Here is a 12,685-nt window from a genome sequence, read left to right as displayed (position 1 = left end):
CAGGCAGAATTTTTTAAAAAATACTTCCTACTGTGTTCCTTAATGGAGACCCTGCTACTGTTTTCAGAGTTTCTCAACCTTGGCACTATTGACACTTAAGGCTACCGGAAACTGTCACGTGGGACTGTCCTGTACAACTTAGGATGTTTAGAAGCATCTCTGGCTTCTACCCACTAGATGTCAGCAACACCTCCCGACCCATACCTCCTGTTGCCTCAAGGAATAATGTCTGCAAACGTTGCAATATGCCCTGGGAGCCAAACTCACCCAGCTGAGAACCACTGCTTTAAACTCACCCTGTGCAGAGCATCCAGGCAGATATGCACAAGTCGCATCACTCTCCTGCTTCCTGCCAGACTCCCCAGTCGCCCTCAGGAGAAATTCCAACACCCAGTGGTAGACATTCACGTTCTGGGCCCTGCCAACCTCTCTAGTCCCTCTCTTCTGCCTCGCACTCTTTGCTCTGCAGAACTGCTTGTAGAGTTTCCCACATAGCCATGCTATTTGTGTCCCCACCCTCATGCTGTTCTCTCTGCTTGGAATGTCCTCCCCTCAGTTGTTTGTCTCATAAATCCTATCCAGCCTTCCAGACAGCTTAGTGTAGACATCCTCTGGAAATGTATCCCTAAGCTCTTTCCTTTCCCCTCAACCCAAGGCTGGGTTGCCCCACCTCTGCGCTCCCACAGCACCTTCTGCAAACTTCTGTCACAGCACTTATCCTTCACATAATTGTCTGTCACTCCCACTAAGTTCCCGCAGAGCAGTTCTGTGTCACATTCATTTATTTTAAGTCATTTTATTATTTGGTAGAGATGGAGTTTCACTATGTTGGCCAGGCTGGTCTCGAACTCCTGGCCTCAAGTGATCTGCCCACCTCAGCCTCCCAAAGTGTTGGGATTACAGGTGTGAACCACCGCACCCGGCCTGTGGTGTCATATTCAAATCTGAGGTACAGCACCTGGCATGTAGCATTTAGTCAATCAGTGTTTAGTGAAGTAAGCCACAAAGAACAATACACTAGGTTGGGAGTCAAACCATCAGGATTCTAGTCCCAGCTCTGCCACTGGCTAAATGGTCATTTGGTTCCCAAACAAAAGGCAGCGCCATTCTCTTCCTCTTCCTTCTGAATATGTATGGCTTCCTCTATCTTTTTTCAGTCTTTTCCTATTGACTACTTTATTTGACCCTACAAGTAACAACCTGGTAGATGTAATTTCAAACAAGAACCATTCTTCCAAACTTCCAAAGAAGTGAACAGTATGTGTCAGACACTACCATTGCATACAAGACAGAAGAGCCCGTCTGTATTTGTATGTGCATAAAGAAACCCTATTGGCCAGGTGTGGTCGGCTCATACCTGGCCGAGGCTGGCGGATCTCTCGAGCCCAGGAGTTCGAAACCAGCCTGGGCAATATGGCAAAACCATGTCTCTACGAAAAATACAATTAGCCAGCTGTGGAGTAAGCGCTTGTGGTCCCAGCTACTCAGGAGGCTGAAGTGGGAGGATCACTTGAGCCCAGGAAGCAGTGGTTGCAGTGACCTAAGATCTCGCCACTGCACTCCAGCCTGGGTGACAGAGTGAGACCCTGTCTCAAAAAAAGAGAAAAAGAAAGAAAAAGAAACACTATTGAGCATTTTTGGTTTGGGTTTAATAAAAAAGGATTTTTTTTTTTTTGAGCCACCACACCTGGTCAAAAAGGATTTTTAAAGTAAAAAGAAACCCACGCCAGACGCAGTGGCTCACACCTGTAATCCTAGCACTTTGGGAGGCCAAGGCAGGTGGATCACCTGAGGTCTGGAGTTCAAGTTCATGGCCAACATGGTGAAACCCCGTATCTATTAAAAATACAAAAACTAGCTGGGCGTGGTGACAGGCACCTGTAATCCCAGCTACTCAGGAGGCTGACGCAGGAGAATCGCTTGAACCCAGGAGGCAGAGGTTGCCAGTGAGCCGAGATCACGCCACTGCACTCCAGCCTGGGTGACAAGAGTGAAAACACCATCTCAAAAAAAATAAAGTAAAAAGAAACCCTTTGGGGTGGTGTGACAATTGACAGGTGCTGGGCAGGGGATTAGAGCAACTATTTTCACTGCATATCTCATATTGTTGGATTTAGAGCTAGATGAATATAACATCTATTTTTTAAAAACTTAATGATAGTAAATAAAACTGAGCAAATGGGATTGTTTCCTAAGCAGCATTTTAACAGGCCTTAAAAACTGGTGACAGATGGATCTGAGATCAGCAGCTGTACCACATCAGTTAGAGCTGCTGTAAGAAAACCCTTCTAAATTGCACTTGCAAAAAAAAAAGAAAGAAAAGAAATCCAGACTACACACCACCGTTAAATCTGCTATCTTCAAAGTGCTTTAATCTGGCTCACCCCCTAGCAGTAGAGTACAAAAATAAAGCTCAATTTCACAGCAGACGCTACAAAAAAGGGCAGTGAAGAATATGGACTCTAACCGTGAACCTGACCAACTCCACCTCTTATTTTGTAGCCCCTCACTATACAGCTGTGCAATTGTGACAGTCATCTAAGGACATAAAAATTTAGGAGATGATTCCTGCCCACAGGCAAAATGGAAAAATAGCAGACCTAAAAATCAATAAAAGTAATAATAGATCAGTCATGTTTTCAACACATCTGTATCCACAACTCCCTATGTGTACTACCTGTCCTCTTTCGTCCTTTCGAGGGATAGCTTTTTTTTTGAGACAGAGTTTGGCTCTGTCGCCCAGGCTGGAGTGCGGTGGCGCAATCTTGGCTCACTGCAACCTCTGCCTCCTAGGTTCAAGCAGTTCTCCTACCTCAGCCTCCAGAGTAGCTGCGATTACAGGCATGTGCCACCACGCCCAGCTAATTTTGTATTTTTAGTAGGGACGGGGTTTCTCTATGTTGATCCGTCACGTCTTGAACTCCCGATGTCAGGTGATCCACCCGCCTCGGCCTCCCAAAGTGCTGGGATTACAGGTGTGAGCCACCGCCTGGCCAGGGATAGTTCTTCTAACAGTCAATTACCCAAGGCCTGTGAAGCACTAAATGATAATACAGGTTGTATTAAATTTGTAATCATGACCAGGCTTTCCTTATACAGTAAAAAGTAAAGGTCATTGCCGATCAAGGGATGGCACAATCTAGCCACCACTGTAAGTTTAACCGCCACTTCCTTCTATAAGCCCCGCCCTATAAAATGAGATCAATGGCAATCACACAGCGCAGGCGTGTTCAGATCAAATGTTTAACTGGATAAGCGATGAAAAGCAACTTAGTATTCTCACCTGGAAGTGTCATCTGTGGTGTTGCTTTATACACCCGGAGTTATCACCATCTTTAGTTCTATCTTTTCAGATCTTCATCTTTGGTTCCCTTTAACGTTGAACATGCATCTCTATTTCAAGTGCTCAGTACACTCTCATTTTAATAAACCAAATGATTGCTGTTGCTGTATACTAAAACGAAAATTAACTTAAGCATATACTATTTGTTAGATACTATACATAATGCATGAAGATTGTGTGCAATCTGTTTTAAACATGTCCCAGCTGGGTTTTTTTTTTTTTTTTTTTTTTTGGAGACAGTGTCTCTGTCACCCAGGCTGGGGTGCAGTGGCACAATCTCAGCTCACGGTAACCTCTGCCTCCCGGGTTCAAACCATTCTCCTGTCTCACACCACCACTGCGCCCAACCTGGAATTATTTTCTTACACCCCTCTCAGCTCAAACCTAACCAACTGGAATTTTAAACATTGTAGGATCCACTCAGAAAAGGAACTAGAAAAAAAAACACTTTTTCTGTATTCCCCTAGTCATCTCTGAAGAAACTATGTTTGTAAAATTTACTAGTGTCAGCCGGGCACAATGGCTCACACCTGTAATCAAAGCACTTTGGGATGCCAAGGCGGGTGGATCACTTGAGGTCAGGGATTCGAGACCAGCCTGGCCAACATGGTGAAATCCCATCTCTACTAAAAACATAAAAGCTGGCCAGGCACGGTGGCTCACACCTGTAATTCCAGCACTTTGAGAGGCCGACGCAGGTGGATCATAGGGTCAGGAGTTCAAGACCAGCCTGACCAAATGGTGAAACCCCGTCTCTACTAAAAATACAAAAATTAGCCAGGTGCAGTGGCAGGTGCCTGTAATCCCAGCTACTCAGGAGGCTGAGGCAGGAGAATCACTTGAACTTGGGAGGCGGAGCTTGCAATGAGCCAAGATTGAGCCACTGCACTCCAGCCTGGGCAAGAGAGCAAGAGTCTGTCTAAAAAATAAATAAATAAAGTTAAATAAAATATACTAGTGTCTACTACAGTAGTAGCAACTACAATTTATGAAGTATTAGGTGCTAGGCACAGAGACAGATGCTTGATGTACATTATGGATGTACATTACGTCTACACAAGCCTCACAATTGCCTTCCAGTTTTTTTCAGTGATAAAGATTACATTGGGTAGATTGCTTGATTTTGTGTAACATATTTAAAAAAAAAGAAATGCAGTTTTTTCATTTTATTTTTATTAAGCACTACATAACACATTGCATGTTACATAATACACTGTATAACCTTCTAGCAGGGGTAGATGGCCATCACTGAGTTATTTTTTTCATCAATCAGGAAAATGCTTCCTTAATCAATGTTCTCCAAACCCTGAAAAACAGTTTAAAAAGGAGAATGTGACAAGTCTGTTCCCATCAAAGACATGCCATGTACTTTTATTTCCAGTGTCACTAAATGGCATTCTGTTATTAAAAAGAATGCTTCCACATCCCACATTTCTCTAACTGCAATAATACATTGGATTAAATTTTATAATCACTAAAGAATAACCTGTAATGAATTCTAGTTTTCATTTTCTGACAGCAGCATATTGCTTTATATGAAACAAACCTTCCCCCACCCCCAATCAGAACTACAGTCAAGCAACTTTTTACCACCTGGATCCTTTTTTTTTTTTTTTTTTGAGATGGAGTCTCGCTCCCGTCCGTGCAGGCTGGAGTGCAGTGGCGTGATTCTCCTTCCTCAGCCTCCCAAGTAGCTGGGATTAAAGGCGTGCGCCACCATGCCCAGATGATTTTTGTATTTTTAGTAGAGAAGGGGTTTCGCCATGTTGGCCAGGCTGATCTCAAACTCCTGACCTCAGGTGATCCATCTGCCTTGGCCTCCCAAAGTGCTAGGATTACAGGTGGGAGTCACTGTGCCCAGCCTCCACCTGGATCCTTTTACAAAGCACCTCAGTGAGTCAGAGGACAAGCTAAAATCTGTTTTAAAAAATAACAGCCAATATGAGGTAGATACTATTATTCTCATTCCATTTTTTTTTTACAAACGAGGAAATGGAGGCTCAGAGAGGTTAAAAGTCACCTGCTTAAGACCATAAGGAATTAGCAGAGCCAGAATTCAAGTCCAGGGACCCCAACTCCAGAACCCTTCTCCAACAAGCACTACACTATCTATTCAAAATACCTACTGGATCTCACTAAGTTGACAACCAAATACTTCAGAAGGTATAAATTAAAAGATGAGGCTGGGCACGGTGGCTCACGCCTGTAACCCTAGCACTCTGGCAGGCCGAGGCAGGTGGATCATGAGGTCAGGAGTTCAAGACCAGCTTGGCCAAGATGGTGAAACCCCATCTCTACTAAAAGTACAAAAATTACAGCGTGCCTGTAATCCCAGCTACTCGGGAGGCTGAGGCAGGAGAATCGCTTGAACCTGGCGAGTGGAGCTTGCAGTGTGCCGAGCTCGTGCCACTGCACTCCAGCCTGGGCAACAGAGCAAGACTTCGTCTCAAAAAAAAAAAAAAAAAAAAAGACTAATCAGTGATGACACTTCTTCTAGGTATTAAAAGGTATTAAATAACATAGTCCAGGTATTTGGTTTACTATTACAGGAAGAACTGCCTTAAGAGAAGTTAAAATTGCATCTTCTTGGAGCCATCTCTTAGAAATCCTAATTCTGCCTCACATGCCAGGTGATTCTGATGGTTATTCTTGGACCATACTTTGAGAAATATGGCTCCAGATAAGTAGATATCTATTACCATGTGCATTAGATTAGATTCTCAACGACCCCTCCACTGAGAGGCGTATCACCCAGGTTGAGTCCCTGTAATATTATTTAATCACTCTGACCCTTGTCTATAAAATGGAAATACTATTTACTTAGGTTTGCTGTGAGGAATAAATGAGCAAGGAGAAAATATTAAAAAGTAAACATTTTGGCTGGGCGCGGTGGCTCACGCCTGTAATCCCAGCACTTTGGGAGGCCGAGGCGGGCGGATCATGAGGTCAGGAGATTGAGACCATCCTGGCGAACACGGTGAAACCCTGTCTCTACCAAAAATACAAAAAATTAGCCGGGCGTGGTGCTGCGCGCCTGTAGTCCCAGCTACTCGGAGGCTGAGGCAGGAGAATGGCGTGAACCTGGGAGGCAGAGCTTGCAGTGAGCCGAGATCGCACCACTGCACTCCAGCGTGGGTGACAAAGCAAGACTCCGTCTCAAAAAAAAAAAAAAGTAAACATTTTAAAAGAATTATGAGAATGAACTACTCCTACAAAATATAAAAACATACTATTAGGGCCAGGAATAGGGGCTCACACCTGTAATCCTAACACTTTGAGAGGCTGAGGTGGGTGGATCACTTGAGGTCAGGAGTTAGGAAACCAGCCTGACCAATATGGTGAAACTCCGTCTCTACCAAAAAATACAAAAAAAAAAAAAAAAATAAGCTGGGCATGGTGGCGGGTGCCTGTAATCCCAGCTACTCAGGAGGCTGAGGCACAAGAATCGCTTGAACCTGGCAGGTGGGGGTTGCAGTGAGCCAAGATTGCACCACTGCACTCCAGACTGGGTGACAGAGTGAGACCTTGTCTCAAAAAAAAAAAAAAAAAGAAAGAAAGAAAAAAAAAACATACGATTAGGTCGAACCTTATGAAAATGCTACTGCTTGATCGTTTTTGACCTACAAAAATGGCAATGCCATAACTGAATCAAATATAAAAGTATAGTAATTCTTTAAATGAGGTATTGTTGTAGGAATAGGCAGACCTAGAGTACAGAAAAGCACATCTGTGAAACAGGCCCATGTGTATATGGAAATTTAGTATACCAGAGTGGTATTACAAATAAAAATGAACTGGGTGTTTGGTGGGGTTTTTTTTTTTTTTGAAACAGGCTCTCATTCTCTCATTAACAGGCTGGAGTGCAGTGGTACGATCCTACCACACTGCAGCCTCGAACCCCTGGGCTCAGGCTATCCTCCTGCCTCAGCCTTCTGAGTAGCTAGGACTACTAAATTGTTCTATAAATGGGTAATTGCGATAACTAGCTACCTCTTGAAAAAAAGTAAAGTTAATCCTCCCTTCACATTATACTCCAAAATGACCTGTAGATGGGACCAGATAACTAATTTTTTTTAAAGAAACTAACAATATTAGGAGAAATTATTTTTTAAAACTATTTTTATGAGCCAGGTATAGTGGCACACCTGTAGTCCCAGCTCCTCTGAAGCCTGAGGCAAGATCACTTGAGCCTATGAGTTTGAGGCCAGCCAGGGCAACACAGCAAGACTGTCTCTATTTTATTTTTTGAACGTATTTTTATAACCTTAGGTAGAAAAGGCCTTTGTATGGGAGACATAAAAACTCAGAATCCAGAGCAACAAAACATGATAAATTGAATATCAAAATTTAAAACTACCTGATGAAAAACATCATAAAGTGAAAAAGACAAACAGCAGACTGGGAAAAATGTTTGTCATATATAAAATAAACAAAAAATTAAAAGTCTAGAATATATAAAGAACTATAGATTGAAAAGAAAAAAGACAAAACAATAGAACAGGCAAAGGATATAGGCAACAATCCACAGAATAAGAAATATATGACAGTAAGAAAAACTAAAAAAAATAAGAAACATAAAAGATTAAATATGTAAAAAGATGCCAACCTCACTAGTAGACAAGAAAATGCTAGTTATATATTAGCATTGTATGACCCTTGGCAAGGCATTACCAGAACCCACCTCAACCCTGGCAGAAGGCTGGCATCAGAGTGGCTTCTTACCTTTGACACATAGTGACGATTAACTCCAGAGATGCGCCTATCTCTTTCCATCAGATTCCAGTGATACCCAAAATGAGCAATCCTTTTTTCCTTCAAATAAGAGACAATTATTGTTGCAGTTTATAAAAGTGAGTGACCCAATTGATGGATATTACAATTTTTAGAAGGGACATTCTAGAGAAATGGAATCATCATTCAAATAAAAATGCAAATTAGTAGTACAAGAACAGAATCTCCTAAATAAAATCAGACCACTACACTTTAGGATTAAGTTGGTGACCGTGACTTCTTACACTATTTTAACCAACATGAATTTTTTTTCCTTTTTAAAAAAAAGAAAAAAAAGAGAAATATCTAGTTGTTGCCTTTTGGGACACTAAGAAACAACAGCTGTAGATCACACGTGGACAATCACAAATTCAAAAAGTAAATAAATTTATACTCTGTACTCTAGAGATGATGTGAAGGGCTAAGAGGGGAAAATGAATCCTGATGTAAAACACAAGACCTTGCAGTAAATTCCTAAACGCTTGCAAGAGAAAGTGGGGAATAAAAAAGTCAAGGGTGGCCGGGAGCGGCGGCTCACGCCTGTAATCTCAGCACTTTGGGAGGTCAAGGCGGGTGGATCACCTGAGGTCAGAAGTTCGAGACCAGCCTCCCCAACATGATGAAATCCCGTCTCTACCAAAATAAATAAATAAATAGCCGGGCGTGGTCCCGGCTACTCAGGAGGGTGAGGCAGGAAAATCTCTTTTTTTTTTTTTTTTTTGAGACGGAGTTTCGCCCTTGTTGCCCAGGCTGGAGTGCAGTGTCGCGATCTCGGCTCACTGCAACCTCCGCCTCCTGGGTTCAAGCGATTCTCCTGCCTCAGCCTCCCGAGTAGCTGGGATTACAGGCATGCGCCACCACGCCCCACTAATTTTGTATTTTTAGTAGAGATGGGGTTTCCCCATGTTGGTCAGGCTGGTATCGAACTCCCGACCTCAGGTGATCCGCCCGCCTCGGTCTCCCAAAGTGCTGGGATTACAGGCGTGAGCCACCGCGCCCAGCCAGGAGAATCTCTTGAACCCGGAAGGCGGAGGTTGCAGTGAGCGATTCTCAGGCTTGAGCCACCTCTTCTAATCTACCTTTCCGGCCCCCGCGTCGCTACTCTGCCCTAAGGCCCACTTTGATACACCCAGAAACGCTGTTTTTCACTAGAGCAGGATGTGGTTTCTACCGCGCTTCGTTTCGCAAGCCTCGGCTTCTAGGCAACCGGAAGAAAGTAGAGGGCCGGCCTCGGAGAGAGGGTCCGCAGGCTGACGGCCTCTCTGCCCACCATCCTTTTCAGAAATCAGCCAGTGGAGTCAGCCCCCGGGCCCAGGAAGCCGCCTTACCTTGCCCCCGTTAGTGAACCTCTGGATGTACGCAGTAGCCAGTCCTGGAATAAACAAGCACACGCCCATGGCGGCGAGTCCGGGGAGAATCTCGAACCACATCTCTGCCCCGTTATCTAGGCCAAAACCCTACTTCTGGGTCCTAGAAAGGTGACCGGGCTTCGGCTCCCTTCCCAGTAAGCCCCGCGGCCGCCCGCGAGCGGGGCGGTGCCACGTACGGCTCCGGAGGAAGCGACGGGATCTGCCAGGGCTCAAGAGAGGCTGGCGCTCGCGCTCTCGCAGTTCTCTTCCGTCAGTGTCTTTTGCTTCGACTCCCGGCGGAGCGCGCGACGTGGAGTAACGCGCAGAGGCCAAGTGCAACCCAGGCAGCCACGGCCGTTTCGGAGCTCGGGACTCTAAAATGGCAGAGCAGTTTTCTCCAGGGAAGACGGCGGATCAGGTGTGCACCTTCCTTTTCAAAAAGCCTGGGCGGAAAGGGGCTGCTGGACGCAGAAAGCGCCCGGCCTGCGACCCAGAGCCCGGAGACAGCGGCAGCAGTAGCGACGAAGGCTGCACTGTGGTTCGACCGGAAAAGAAGCGGGCGACTCACAATCCAATGATACAGAAGACTCGTGACAGTGGTAAACAGAAGGCAGCTTATGGCGACTTGAGCAGCGAGGAGGAGGAGGAAAATGAGCCCGAGAGTCTCGGCGTGGTTTATAAATCCACCCGCTCGGCGAAACCCGTGGGACCAGAGGATATGGGGGCGACAGCTGTCTATGAGCTGGACACAGAGAAAGAGCGCGATGCACAAGCCATCTTTGAGCGCAGCCAGAAGATCCAGGAGGAGCTGAGGGGCAAGGAGGATGACAAGATCTATCGGGGAATCAACAATTATCAGAAATACATGAAGCCCAAGGATACGTCTATGGGCAATGCCTCTTCCGGGATGGTGAGGAAGGGCCCCATCCGAGCGCCCGAGCATCTACGTGCCACCGTGCGCTGGGATTACCAGCCCGACATCTGTAAGGACTACAAAGAGACTGGCTTCTGCGGCTTCGGAGACAGCTGCAAATTCCTCCATGACCGTTCAGATTACAAGCATGGGTGGCAGATCGAACGTGAGCTTGATGAGGGTCGCTATGGTGTCTATGAGGATGAAAACTATGAAGTGGGAAGCGATGATGAGGAAATACCATTCAAGTGTTTCATCTGTCGCCAGAGCTTCCAAAACCCAGTTGTCACCAAGTGCAGGCATTATTTCTGCGAGAGCTGTGCACTGCAGCATTTCCGCACCACCCCGCGCTGCTATGTCTGTGACCAGCAGACCAATGGCGTCTTCAATCCAGCGAAAGAATTGATTGCTAAACTAGAGAAGCATCGAGCTACAGGAGAGGGTGGTGGTGCTTCCGACTTGCCAGAAGACCCCGATGAGGATCCAATTCCCGTTACTTAGGTTTCTGATAATTCTTAAATTTAAAAAATAAATATTTTGTTCTTTTGGAAGTCTTAATTCGTGTCCTTCCTTTGTAGAGACAGTGACAGAGAAGGCGGGTGGTGAAGTAGGGTCCTGGATTAAAAACCTCAAGGTAGGTATAATCAGGATTTTTAGCCCTAGGATAACCATTTTGCCTGTGTTTCTTTTCAGAACACTTTGGCATCAATTATAGGGGTGGGAATAGTTTGAGAAAAGAGCTATAATTTGCTTGAAGTAGCCAAAGCTATGATGAAAGTAAGAACTCTGAGCCTGTTTATCATATCACATTTCTGTATCACTTAATAGTTTACAAAGTACTTTCATGCATTCTTTCTCTTGGGAGCCTGTACTACAAAATATACCGGAGCCAAGGTGTGGGGGAGAGGGGTTGCGTTTGGGGAATTGGTAGCTAGTACCACAGGCTTCACATATAGGAAATGTTCCTTGCTGTCTGGGTTATTTATTTATTTATTTATTTATTTATTTATTTTTGAGACGGAGTCTCGCTCTGTTGTCCAGGCTGGAGTGCAATGGCGCGATCTCAGGTCACTGCAACCTCCGCCTCCCAGGTTCAAGCGATTCTCCTGCCTCAGCCTCCCGCGTAGCTGAGACTTACAGGCGCGTGCCACCACGCCCAGCTAATTTTTTGTATTTTTAGTAGAGACGGGGTTTCACCATATTAGCCAGGATGGTCTCCATCGCCTGAACTCTTGATCCGCCCACCTCGGCATCCGCCCACCTAGGCCTCCCAAAGTGCTGGGATCACAGGCGTGAGCCACCGCGCCCGGCCCCCTTGCTGTCTTGGAAGCAGCTATAGTTAACCCCCTCTTCCATGGATGATAAAAGTATCTGTGCTCAGCTATCCAGTGTGATAGACACTAGCCTCATGTGACTGTTGAGTACTTGAAATGTGGCTGACCACTGTATTGGACATTGCTATTGTAGACTGAACTTGTGAACCTGCAGAGGGCAAAAACATAGTATTTTATCATCCATTACCTGAAACTATCTGTGTTCTCACAGTCTCTGTAATAGTGTTGATCACACCTTATTAAAATTAGTGGATGTACCTGTCTTTCCAACTGGTTTATGAACTCGGTGACTAGCCTAGTGCTTGGCATATAATAAGCACTTAATAAATAAGCCTGGAGAGGTTTAAAAAGGGAGATTGGGGCCAAAGCCTTGAATCCAAGCTGAGGAGCACTGACTGTATTCTGTAGGCAGTGGGGGAGATAGCAGAAGTTTGGGAAGAGAACACAATCAGACGGGTTTTTTTGTTTGTTTTAGTGTTACTGTGGTTGCGGCTATAGGATGGATCACAAGGGAGATGGAAGACAAGAGGCAGGGAGGCCAGTTAGGCCAAATGATTAGTAAATTTTTATTGATATGGCTAGAATTTGGGCTAATCCCAAGAAACAGATGCAAGAATAAATTCTGGGTTAGTGGTTTTTATTCACATTCATTAATCCGTTTAAAGACATCCTTTTTTTTTTTTTTAAGACAGAGTCTTGCTCTGTCATCCAGGCTGGAGTGCAGTGGTGCAATCTTGGCTCATTGCAACCTCTGCCTCCCAGGTTCAAGCGATCCTGCCTGGCCAACATGGTGAAACCCCGTATCTAGTAAAAATACAAAAAATTAGCCAGGCGTGGTGGCAGGCACCTTTAATCCCAGCTACTCGGGAGGCTGAGGCAGGAGAATCCCTTGAACCTGGGAGGCGGAGGTTGCAGTGAGCCGAGATTGCGCCACTGCACTCCAGACTGGGAAACAGGGCAAGACTCTGTCTCAAAA

At 45.2% G+C, this 12,685-nt stretch overlaps 2 protein-coding genes across 2 annotated transcripts; one reads left to right on the top strand and one right to left on the bottom strand.

Moving 5' to 3' along the window:
- Positions 1-4,494: 4,494 nt before the first annotated feature.
- Positions 4,495-9,684, bottom strand: NDUFA1 (NADH dehydrogenase (ubiquinone) 1 alpha subcomplex, 1, 7.5kDa). Its single transcript, XM_011977168.1, has 3 exons — positions 9,442-9,684; positions 8,066-8,155; positions 4,495-4,649 (listed from the first exon to the last, which is right to left on the bottom strand). The coding sequence occupies exons 1-3, from the start codon at positions 9,541-9,543 to the stop codon at positions 4,629-4,631; spliced, it is 213 nt and encodes a 70-aa protein (XP_011832558.1). The 5' UTR covers positions 9,544-9,684; the 3' UTR covers positions 4,495-4,628.
- On the top strand, positions 9,633-10,926 carry RNF113A (ring finger protein 113A). The gene has a single exon (XM_011977169.1). The coding sequence runs from the start codon at positions 9,842-9,844 to the stop codon at positions 10,874-10,876; it is 1,035 nt and encodes a 344-aa protein (XP_011832559.1). The 5' UTR covers positions 9,633-9,841; the 3' UTR covers positions 10,877-10,926.
- The last annotated feature ends 1,759 nt before the right edge of the window (positions 10,927-12,685 follow it).

The sequence above is a fragment of the Mandrillus leucophaeus genome, unplaced genomic scaffold, assembly GCF_000951045.1.
Source record: "Mandrillus leucophaeus isolate KB7577 unplaced genomic scaffold, Mleu.le_1.0 Scaffold174, whole genome shotgun sequence".
NCBI lineage: Eukaryota > Metazoa > Chordata > Mammalia > Primates > Cercopithecidae > Mandrillus > Mandrillus leucophaeus.
Note: the sequence above shows the minus strand (reverse complement) of the source record. Positions and strands in the feature narration are given on the sequence as shown.